The following is a 13082-nucleotide window of genomic DNA, read 5'->3' as shown; positions in this document are numbered from 1 at the left end:
AGTGCTATTTTGAATTTGTTGTTGTGGATTGATGCAAGCAGGACAAACTAAATAGGACACTTTAGATAAAGTACCAACTATTTTTGAACAACGTTTGTGACACCACTGGTTACACTGCTGACACTTGATTGAATTGTTACCTACACCAGCTTTACAAACTGAACAGGGCCATCGTCCAGTAGCTGGGGGTTGGATGGGTTCACCAGTGTTCATTGCTTTGGTTTTGCTGATGTTGACTTTGAATCCATGATCGGCGAGTCTGGTGTTCCAATCTTCAAACATCTGTGCTGCATTCTGCTCAGACGTGGCTGTTAAAACGATATCATCAGCATATACTAGATTCCAAATGTCACCAGTGCGTATCGGTTTTGTGATTTCTTCCATCACAGTTATAAATAAAAGTGAACTGAGAATCGAGCCTTGGTGAACTCCAATGCTTTTTCAAGGTCTACAAAAATATGTGATAGTTGTTGGTGCTATGCGAGGTACTTCTCTTGCAATTGCCGAAGGATGTGAATTGCATCAATTGTTGATTTCCCCGCTAGAAAACCAAATTGATAATTTCCGATTGTGATGCACGACGTTAATCTTCTCTCAATGATTTTTTCGACAATTTTCAGGGAGTGTTCTAACAGACGTATACCCCGATATGATGAACAGTTCAATGGATCACCTTTGCCTTTGTATAGCGGGACTGTCATGCTAAAGTTCCATTCAGTCGGCATTGAGCAATTTCTCCAGATTTCACGGCAAAGTTGTAGTAACGTTTGGATACCTGCAGTACCAGATGTTTTGATAATGTCATTTGTGAGTCCAGAGGGCCCTGCTGCCTTTCCATCCTTCATAGCTTTTAGAGCTTCTGTAAGCTCCTCTATAGTGATGTCTGGAATCGGACCTTCGATGGGTGGAGCGTCAAAGTTAACATTGATGGGATTTGTTTCGTTTAACAGATGGTTGAAGTATTCTCTCCTCTGTAGCTTGATCTCATCTTGTTCAAGAACCGTCTCATTTTTGTCGTTTTTGATACATGAGGCACCAACTATGTCTTTTTTCGTACGCTTTGCTTGTTTTGCTATACGATACAGAGATTTCATTTGTTCACCTTTGCTTTTAGTGAGCCAATAGTGAGGGTGATATCAGGATATGCTCCACAACAAAGTAGAAAGGAAGAGGAGAAGGATAGGTTTTATGATGATGTTTCTGACGAGATTGGGCAAGCGGGGTTGGATGAGTTTGTGGTGTTGTTGGGTGATTTGAATGGTCATGTGGGGGCGGATGCAGACGGATATGAAGGTGTACATGGGGGATGTGGATATGGTATACGGAATGAGGAAGGGCGTAGAGTGTTAGAGTTGGCGGATGCACATAGCATGGTGGTGGGGAATACCTGGTTTACAAGGGAACCCCCGCGATTGATTACATATAGGTCAGGGGAGCATAGTTCGATGATAGACTATATATTGGTAAGGGCCAAACATAGGAAGTATGTGAAGAATGTGAAGGCGATACCTGGTATGCTGCAGCATAGTATGGTTGTGATGGATGTGACATAAAAAGAAATGGGGAGGAGGAAGAAGGATAAGTTTGTGGCAAAGAGAAAGACATGGAAGTTGCAGGATGCAGAGGTGAGGAAGGCATTTAAAGTAAAGGTGGCTGAAAATTGGGAGAGTGGTAAGGATGGAGATGTTTGGGAGAGATACAGGGACTGTGTGTTGGCTACGGCAGATAAAGTATGGGGATGGACGAAAGGAAAGTGTATGCATGGTGAGACGTGGTGGTGGGATGAAGATATAAGAAGGGTTTTGGAGGTCAAGAAGGAGAGATTTAGGGTATGGAGAAGGGACATGATGGAGGAAGCGGAGTTTGAGTATAGGAAGGCTAAGAAGGTTGCAAAACAGGCAGTGGCAACTGCAATGACGAAAGCATCAGATAGGTTAATGAAGGAAATTGAATTTGATGTGAGTTCAAGGAAAATGTTCAAAGTAGCAAAGCAGTTAATGAGGGATAGGAAAGATGTTATAGGGAATGGATGTGTTTGGGATGGATCTGGCAAGTTGTGCATAGATGAGGAGGAAAAAGTTCAGGTGTGGAAAGCTCATATGGAAAGGTTGATGAATGAAGAGAATGAGTGGGATGGAGATGTGGAATCCGCGGTCACACGGACCTATAGAGAAGGTGACGATGGAGGAAGTAGAGAAAGCAGTTAGAGAAATGAAACTAGGTAAGGCGACAGGGGTTTCGGAAGTGGCGGCAGAACATATAAAAGCAAGTGGGGTGATAGGAATTGAAGTTATGATGAGAGTTGCTAACAGTATGTTTGATGATGAAGGTATACCTGAGGATTGGCGACACAGTGTGTTGGTGCCGTTGTATAAGGGCAAAGGAGATGTGAGAGATTGTGGGTCATATAGGGGTGTGAAATTGCTAGAGCACGGAATGAAGGTAGTGGAGAGGGTGCTTTAGAGGAGGTTGAGAAATATGGTGACAGTTAATGAAATGCAGTGTGGGTTTATGCCTGGTAGGGGAACGGTGGATGCGTTGTTCATGGTGAGAATGTTGCAGGAGAATTATAGAAAGAAGAAACGAAGATTGTATATGTGTTTTGTGGATCTAGAAAAGGCTTTTGATCGAGTACCGAGGAAGGTCATTGAATGGGCGTTGAGGAAAAAAGGAGTGAATGAGAGACTTGTTAAAGCTGTGATGCAGCTGTATGAAGGGGCAAAGACAAAGGTGAGGGTTGGAAGGGGGATGTCGGACGCTTTTAGTGTTAAGGTAGGAGTGCATCAAGGATCAGTGTTATCACCGTTTCTGTTTGCAATTGTGATGGATGTTGTGTGTGGAAACATAATGGAGGGGTTGTTATTTGAGATTTTGTATGCAGATGATTTAGTCTCGATGGCTGATAGCATGGAAGGATTGCAGTTAAAATTTGACAGATGGAAATGTGTTATTGAAAAGAAAGGGTTAAAAGTTAATATTGGTAAGACGAAGGTAATGGTGAGTGGGGAAGGTGGGGAGCGAGTGATAAGTAAAATAGACCCCTGTGGGGTATGTGACAGGAGAATGAAGACTAACTCGGTATTGTGTATAGGATGTCAGAAATGGGTGCATAAGAGATGTAGTGGTGTGAGGGGGGCACTGAAAAAGGTGGAAATGTGTTCATGGTGTGATTAATAGGACGGACGCAAGGACGGGGTTGAGTGGTGGTATTGAAAGAGTGGAATGCTTTGTTTACTTAGGGGATAAGCTGAACGCGGATGGAGGATGTTTGAGCGCAGTAACGGCTAGAGTTCGTGTAGGATGGATGAAATTTAGGGAACTGGGTGGGGTATTGTGTGGAAAGAAATGGTCAGTGAAGATGAAAGGGGGGGTATATAAAGCATGTGTGAGAGCAGCGATGGTATATGGTGGTGAAATTTGGGTGTTGAAGAGAGAGGAGGAAAGTGTACTGCAGAGGGCTGAAAGAGCTATGGTGAGGATGATGTGTGGGGTTAAAGTGAAGGATAGGAGGAGTAGTACAGAGCTGATGTCAATGATGGGACTGAATGAGGACATTGTGACATTGATAAGGAGATCGAGATTGCGGTGGTATGGACAAGGGATGAAAGGGTCGGGATTAGGCGAGCGTTGGAGTTCGAGGTTGAAGGAGTGGTAGGAAGGGGTCGTCCGCGATTGGGATGGAGAGAGCAGGTGGAGAAGGACAGGGTGAAAGCGGGGTTGCGTGATACTGAGGCGAGTGACATATGTGGATGGCGTCGAAGGGTATTTCGGTTTCATCATAGGTAGCCAGACGGCAACCCCCGATCTCGGGATAAATGTCGTCTAAACGTGTGTTGTTGTTTTAGTTAGCCACTCTCTGCACTGATCTGTCCGAGCCAGTGCAACTTGACGTCTTGCATAGTTGTTCTTCTCACGGAAAATTTTATGGTCATCAACAGATTTTGATTTTTGCCATTGCTTGTATGCAACTTTCTTTTCAGCTATTGCATTTTGTATACTGTCATTCCACCACCAAGTGTCACGTTCATGCTGACGTTTTGTACCAGTTTTCCCACAAACTGTAGTTGCAGCGTTCATTAAAACGGTTTTGTATGTACTCCAATCTGTACTGGCTTGCGATTGGTGGTCTAACTGTGTGGCGACAATCTGTTGAAATTTTTCTCGATGAATATTGCTTTTCAGCTTCCACGTTTTGATTCTCCGAGGCATTTGTTTAGACTTATGTTTTGACAGTTCGACAACCAGGTCTGCCACAAGGAGTCTATGTTGGGCGACACATGATTCGCCAGGTATAACTTTGACGTTTTTGAATAGCCTTCGATGTTGTTGCTTGACAGCGAAGAAATCAATTTGCGTGGCTGATGGTCCACTTTTGTATGTTATGAGATGTTCTGACCTCTTTCTAAAATATGTGTTCAGTAAACAAAACCCGTGACTTTCAGCAAACTCAAGGATGCGGTTGCCATCTTCATTCCGTTTTCCATAGCCAAAACCGCCATGTACGTTGTCAAAACAATCTGTTTTCTCTCCAACGTGGCCATTGAGATCGCCTCCAATCAGGATTGTTTCAGATTTTGGTATTGTTGAGATGGTGTCAGAGAATGCAGTCCAGAAGTCATTTTTCATCACTTCTGATTCGCCTGTCTGTGGTGCACATGCAGAAAAAATAATCAATGTTTGCTTTTCTATGCGAAGCTTGATCCACATGAGACGTGAACTAATCCTTTTAATATCCAGTACTTCTTGGGCTAGCGGTTCTCTGACAAAAATTCCAACACCATTTTTGGCCGTCTTTCGACCATTCCAGAATAGTTTATATTTTTCTTTGTCTGAGTTGACATGACAGACACCATTCGATTTCCATCGGGTTTCCTGAAGGCAGCAGATGTCAATCCTTCTACGCTCGAGCATTTCTGCAATTTCCATGCTGCGGCCAGTCAGTGATCCAACATTGAGCGTTACAATGAGCGTACCATAGAGGGGCCATTCTGAATTTTTCTGCAACATCCCTCCGCTATTGCATACTTCCCAGGGATTCTTGGCACCCCTTGACCACTTAAGGCCTGTTGGGGACTAGGGGCCGTTGTTTTTCTTTGTGATGGCATAGGAATAATTTGGGGAAAAGTTTTTACATCCGGACACCCATCCTGACGACAACCACCAGTTATAAGCGGTGGGCCTAGCCTTTCGCTCAAAAGCACGCAAGACAGCGTGGCTCGTGGATGCATATTATAATAATAATATATATATTTATAATATTATAAATATTATAAATCGTATTTTTCAATACTGATTTTAAATGAGTTTTACATGCATTATGCAGAAAATATTTAGCTACGGTTAAATAATATGATTTCACATCAATATCTAGGAAGTTTTATGACTTTGTAAATGAAGCAGCTTTTTGAAATAAATTAATTAAAATTATTTTTTATCACAAACGTCGAGAAACATTTTATCAAAAAACAATTGAATTATTCAAAATTTAAACAAATATTTAAATACATTTGCGGACGTAATTTTTGTTTTTGTCAAAACTTGAATTGCACTTGAGCCATTTTTTCACATTTTAATCATTTTTCATATGCGGTTGTGGATGCTTTCTTTCAGACATTTTGATAAGGCCAGCTAAGTTATTTAAATATAAGATAAGGTGCGGATTTTTCAACATTGGCAGATTTTTACTGTGGACTTGATTATTGAGAGAAAATTGGTGAATTTATCGCCTTATATGTTTTATTGAAAGTATTTTTAAAGAGAATTGTTAATTTATTTATTTGCAGATTTTAAATCTTATAATTTTTATTACTTTTTAAAAAATTAACTCTTGTTTTTCATTTCAGGAACTTACCATGTAGTGTAACTTGTCAGATGAATGCGAATAAATATGTGAAACAATATTTATATTTCTCATCTGTTTACACTCACTTTTTTAATAAAAATTTAATTTCTATGAATAAATTAAACCATTTTTTAAAAGTGTCTTCTGTTATAGAATCAAATTAAAAAATTTGCACAATAATGTTAAGCTGATGCTTAAAGTATGTTTGAGTAACTACCAGAAAATTATTAAGTTGCTTAAGCAGGATCAATAGAATACAAAGACTCTAGCATCAAGCAAAGTTGCATCCGTAGTTTGGTTGCTTTTGCATGAATTTTATGAATGCAAATTACTTTTGTTACACGTCCATTTTAATTGGAGGTTTTTGGTAGTTTTGCTAGCATTGACTTTACTATTGGTTTTTTGGTTGACCTTTGGGTCGGCAATATGGTGAAAACTGTAGTTGCCATTTGTCTATTCGGCCTTTTTGTAATGACTGAAGCCTAGCCCTAAATTTAAGTTGATGTTCCACCTGGCCAAATATTCGATGTTTTAAATACAATAGAGTTGAAAAGTGGTATGCTATGCCGGGAATGTTATAAAATTAGTTTAATCCTAGGAGCCGTAAACAATGGAATATTGAGTTGAAGGTTTTAGCGTTGGTTGAAAAAATTCGATAAATTTTTGTGTGGGGTTTAAATTGTAATAGTGGTTATAGTTAAAATAGAAAGAAACTAAGTAGAAGAATTGAATAAAGAGAAAGACGATTATACCTTTTTCATAACCGGACAATGAGTTCGTGTGCATGAATACGGTGGGTGGAATAAAAATATATAATTCAGGGAGACGACAGGTTTGGAGAAACGACGAGTAAACTGGTAAATAAATAAATAATGGTTATATTTCAATTTTTATCATGAGTTGATGTTGCAACGAGGAGGAGGGGCTGTTTAAGCTTAGTGTCGGTAAAACTTATAACCCGAAATTATATTTGTAAAATTATTTCAATAAAATGAATTTCAAACATTTATTCATAGCTCGTAAACACGCAGACTTTATTTTTTATGATAGCATCGCTGATGTATTGTCCATATTATTTTTCAGTGAATCGTACCTGGCAACGATGTCGAGATAAAATGTCCGCTCTCAAAATTTTTTCCAATAATCATTTGTACATTTTTTATTTACTTCAAACACTCTAAATACTGCATCGTTCCCCGCTGTTAATCACATTTCATTACTTGGCGACAATATTAGGATATTAGCTATTAATATTTATTATTGCATTAGAGGTATGAATAAATATTTCTTTATTTATTTCGTGACATCTTTCAGTATTTCTTTATGCAAGTCTGTCAGGCAGAAATATTTGGTGCTTATTATATTGGACTTTGCGTGTTATTGTCATTTTTTGTGCCCAGTTTTATGTAAGACGAATGAAATCGGCATGATGCTTCAAGCTCCAGAACTCAGATCTATCTTGTCATTAGAATTAAAAAAAAGAAACTGAAAATATTTGTTATTCTAATGTACTTTTTTAAAAAAGGTATTGTATGGTAGCTGTTTTTAAAACCATTTCTTTAACAAATAAAATGCTTTGCTTTATTCTATCCTTTTCCTTTTTGTCGGCTGTCTCCAGTCAAAGAGGCCAAAATGGCCGTCTTTTTACTTTATTACACAATCCAAAATGGTTTATAAAACCAAAAATTGTTTGTAAATTATTTTTTTCAATATAACAAAAACGGAAGACCTTGTTGAATATATGTTAGAAATAGTAGCACAAAAAATTATCTGGAAAGGCTGAACGTACAACACGTCAAGCAGTATATGACACGAAAGCTAACCAACCTCATCATCATTGTCATTGTTGTTACTATCACCGCCATCTTGCAAGTTATCATCGGTATCATTATCGTCATCATCGTAATTGTCGTCGTCGTCATCTTTGCTTCGCTATTTTATAACTTCAAGTGCTATTTTTAATAATTAAAAATTTTTGTTTGTTACACGTATGTTGTTGTATTGTTTGTCAGCAGTCTCATCACATAGGTCTGCCTGGTCTGATCCATGCATTCATCACACACTGACACAAAATATTATACAAACAAATAAACATTTCCCCCAAAAGCACAACATTGTATATACATGTATATATGTATATGTATATGAATGTGTATATTTATATATATATTTATGTTCGCATATATATGTATTTGTATGTATGCATGCACGTATATTATATATATATATATATATATATATATATATATATATAATGTTTTATATGTTTGAGTGTGTTTATGAATGAATGTGCCTAAAAAATGTATTGCTGCGGTGTATATGTTTTATAACAGGGGATGTAAGCTGAGATATGATGATGCTTAATGGAATGGGCAGCATGGTGGAGGGAGATGTTCAGTTGTTAGTTTGTGCATGGATTGTAATTGAAGGCCTTTCTTCAAACGTCTGCTGATGCATGATGCATCTTAATAAGAAAGAAAATAAAAAGGAAATATTCCATTTCATCTAAATTTCATAATTTAAAATTTTGACCATTTAAAAATTGTTCCGATATTTTTGTTGGTAATTTTGTTTCAACAATAAAAAGTTGTGAACTTTTGTAATAAAATCTGACGTTATTTATGACTGTTAATGTTTTTTTTAATGTGGTTATTAGTTATTTAATTATTTTTGCTATTTTGAATTGAAGTTTCAATTTTTCATCATAGACTGTGAAATTCACATATCAAGCAATTGCTATTGACAATAAAGTATTTTTATATAACAATTCAAATAAATGTTCTGTTCTCCTTTTCAACATTATTTTAATTTATTATAAACTTTTATTCATCAAGAATAGATATGAATGGTTTTGTATCGTTGTTTTATTGCAAGCGGACACCCACGTCACGTTAAGATCTGTTACAAATCTTTGAAACAGTTCAGGCATGCGTGTTTTTATTGGCTTTGAATTTAAATATTACTTATAATTCAATTTTAAATTAAATAAATTGTGAATCACATTAAAAGTTAAAAAAAATAATAAATTAATTAAATAAAATAATTTGTAGAATAATATGAAACACTAGAAAGCATTTCGAACGTTGCAGCACATTTCAAAAGGTTGACGTTAAACAACTCATAAAACTTTTTTGTAACAATCACTCACTCCAATAAAAAAGCAAAGAAGACCGTTTGACGCGTGTTAATGTTTCGTAAAAGTTTTGTGTGCACTGTGCGGGCATGCGAAAATAACTTCATTGGTTTCACAAATTTGCCAGACGTTTCTGAAGTTCCATGTTTTTATAACAAGCAGAACATGAACTGATATTGATTATTTTTATTTGCTTAGCAAAGCGTAAGTACTCAAGAAAGTCTGTTAGAGTCAATTTTCAAGTGAGTGTTCGTGATGCGCCAATATGTGATGCTATACTGAATTTCCATTTATTATCCATCATTTTAAAACAATTTCAATTTATGTATCAAAATAAAAAATCCAAAAATAGATTCAAAAATTATGCAAAATCAATTTGTTCAATGTGAATGTTAGTGGTTCCACGTGAAGTCTTTAATTTTTATAGCGCTCACTCACTACTGAACGCCTTCATTGAAGATGATCGTAAAACAAATGTCACGATAGAAAACATCTAAACGTCATAAATTCAAATGTCTCTGAATATCAGTTGAATGGAGCGTGGAGAGGACTAACGCGAGGGATATGTAAATGTAACAAACTTTTTTGAATGCGGTTACCGAGGAATCATTTGAGTTAAAAGAGAAATGTGCGTGTGTGTTTGTGTGTGTGCCCGCTCTATGTATGTGTCCGTGTGTGTTAAGGTGGATTATATTCTATATGAAACGTATTGGCACTTGTTAGGCGTCAGAGTGGCTGGCAGTTGTGATTCTGCATGGAAACAATAGCTATTGATAGTTTGCTAAAACAAACTGGAAACTCACGGTGGAAATGTTGACCATGAGGACAAGAGTTTAAAACTAACTATATAATTGAATCTATAATTGAATAATAAATTTGGTGTGTTGCATGTAGAATGTACAGAAGGCTTCCGTCATTTTAGTGTATTCCTTCATTCGCTAGATAACTTCTTCTAATTAATTTTTATATAGCCCTTTAAATTGCAGGCAGATGCTTGGCCCGGCAGCGTTTTATTTCACTTTATAGCTGCAGAGGTGGATATTGACGCATTAAGCCGATGATTGCTTTTTATTTCCCCCCTGCCAATATTCTTTCTGTGCAGTTCAGTTGGTGATGTCCTAGTGCTTTCAATTAGATTAGGGCAGGGTTTTTAAAGAGAAGACAATATATCAAAACATTCAGGTTTAAACTGTTTGTCGTTTGCTAGATGTTCATTAAAAATCTATATATTTTTTTATATATACAAGCATTTAATATACACAAATGTTTATAACAAAAGATTAAGACAAACGTGAGAAATACATTGATCGTGCAAAATGAATGCATCCATGATGAACCACTGACTGAGAAAAAAGTCAGTCTCACTCGTCCTTCAATAAGTCACTATTTATTTTACATTTAATAACCAAAAGGCTTTGAAAGTTCTTAATTTTTAAAATATATTATCAAAAATTGAAAAATTGTTGTTTCGTGATAAATCGAAACTTACCGCTGAAATTGAGATTTATTTGAAACAACGTTATAGTCAGTCAATGAAGCATAATATTAACTCACGATATATATTTCATAACATATTGTCGGATTTTTAAATCTTCAACAATCAACTTACCAAAAGAATTATAAACTGATTAAATGGATGCCAGATGACATTTGCGAGAAAAAATTCATTCATTTGTATTCAAAACTACCAACCAACCAACCAACCAACCAACCAACCAACCAACCAACCAACCAACCAACCAACCAACCAATCAACCAGTGTAAGTTGTTGTTGTGTCATGATGAACTCTGATTGTTCATTGGTGAAGAAATTTTTGATAAAGACGTTTGTTTGATACTGATTATGTTGAAAATGTTGTCACTAACGATGATGAATTTAAAAAAAATTTAAATTGTTGAGAAGTCACAGATGGTGGTGGCAATGATGAATATAGGCGTGGATGTTGAAGAAGAAGAAGAAGATGATGAGGATTGGATGATGACGATGAATAACAAATTGATGATAAAGATGACGATAATAATGATAGTGAAAGAGAAGCTGACGGAGTTAAAATTGAAAATGGAACGACACCCAACCTGCTGAACTCATTTTGAATATCATTACCTACCTCACTCATTTCATTTTCAGATTCATTTGAATCAATGAACTTTTATTAACATCTTTGTTAACACCAACAAATCAAACCAACTACGACATAATTAGTACTAATCATCATCATCATCACAAACATCATCATCAACAATATCATCATCATCATCATCACCACCATCATGATCATAATTGCCTTCATTATCCTTCTTCTTCTCGTCATCATCATCATCATCATCATCGTATCGTCGTCATCATCATCATCATTGTACACGTCAGCGTTGTTGTTACAAGTATGTTGTTTCTAAAGGTTAGTATAACTGATTGTTGATGACTGAGACCACGAAACTGCCCACAATGCTTTCAACGTCTGTGAATTCGATACCAATTAATTGATCCTAAACAACCGAAACAAAAGGTTGATGCAAGTTATTTGCAGTGCATTATCGTTGATTGCTGGTCAAAATTGTGGTTACATACATACATGCACGTAAATAAGTTGTCGTCGTACATACATACTGCAAAATATACAAATTTTGTTGGTGCATTTTACATAAGTTGTTGATACATATATAATGCATATATGTACTCTATATATGTTGTTGGTGCATACGTAACTCTAACGCTACATACATATATGTTGTTGGTGCATACGTAACTCTAACGCTACATGCATATGTTGTCAGTGCATACGTAACTCTAACGCTACATATATGTTGTTGGTGCATACGTAACTCTAACGCTACATACATATGTTGTTGGTGCATACGTAACTCTAACGCTACATACATATATGTTGTTGGTGCATACGTAACTCTAACGCTACATGCATATGTTGTCAGTGCATACGTAACTCTAACGCTACATATATGTTGTTGGTGCATACGTAACTCTAACGCTACATACATATGTTGTTGGTGCATACGTAACTCTAACGCTACATACATATGTTGTTGGTGCATACGTAACTCTAACGCTACATACATATGTTGTTGGTGCATACGTAACTCTAACGCTACATGCATATGTTGTCGGTGCATACGTTATTCTAACGCTACATACATATGTTGTTGGTACATACGCACGCACATGCCGGTACACGTGTATTGCTTGGAATTCATAGATTTGTGGTCCAGATACTTCGCATGCCTGTCATGCCAACGTTTTGGTTTTTATTCATCTGGAATATAATTTTAATTAAATTCTCCTTAACAAATTAACCTTGCAAGTTGTTTGTGTTTAATTTATAAAGCGCTAAGCTAACATTAATTGGAAATCATTCATCGCTTTCCCAAAGAAGTTAAGTGATCAGATCTCATTAGTTTTTCTTTCGCACAAAATAATCATGTCCTTTTTTTAATTTATAACATTTTCTAGTTGTTTTAATTTTATAACTTGAACATTGAAGTTACGAGCAATCAGTTTTGTATTCATATTTTTTAATTCATTTACTACATTGCGATTGCTATATTGATGCATTATGGCATAAGTATGATGTGAATTATATAGATTCATTTGTTTGATCGGTTGTTTGACTTAGCTTTTGATTTGAATGTTTTTTGTTTTTTGCTTTTTTTGTTGTTTTTGTTGTTTTTTGTTGTTATATTTTGTTTGAACATTTTTTTTGCTTATGTGACATTTTCATTTTCTTTTTTATTTCATGTGTTCATTTTTTCGTTATAACTTTTAACTTTGTTTCAATATTGTACTGATTTGTTTTGGGTGGTTGAATTAATTTTGAATATTTTGTCGAGACCGATTTAATTTGGAATGTATCTTTTTCTGTTTCTTTTTGATTTTTTCTCCTGTTTTCACTCTTCCTTTTACTCGCTTATTTTTTATTCGTAAACTGTCGGATTATTCAACAAAACGATAGCTCAGCTTTGTACATTAAACTAAATATATAGTCAAATATAAATGAGTCCCACTCAGATTTCCCGTTCTAGCATCTTCATTTGAAATAATTTTTAATCTTTTAAAATAAATTTAAATATTTTCCCAACAATACTAGTAACACT

The 13082-nt window shown here is 36.0% G+C and overlaps 1 protein-coding gene across 1 annotated transcript; it reads right to left on the bottom strand.

Moving 5' to 3' along the window:
* Positions 1 to 4527: 4527 nt before the first annotated feature.
* On the bottom strand, positions 4528 to 4926 carry HELRODRAFT_152530 (hypothetical protein; the record flags this gene model as incomplete). The annotated part of the gene is made up of 1 exon (XM_009011005.1): positions 4528 to 4926. A coding segment is annotated over one exon (399 nt), but the record flags the coding sequence as incomplete, so codon positions are not given.
* Between the last annotated feature and the right edge of the window lie 8156 nt (positions 4927 to 13082).

Source organism: Helobdella robusta, assembly GCF_000326865.2.
Source record: "Helobdella robusta unplaced genomic scaffold HELROscaffold_1, whole genome shotgun sequence".
Taxonomy (NCBI): Eukaryota; Metazoa; Annelida; class Clitellata; order Rhynchobdellida; family Glossiphoniidae; genus Helobdella; species Helobdella robusta.
Note: the sequence above shows the minus strand (reverse complement) of the source record. Positions and strands in the feature narration are given on the sequence as shown.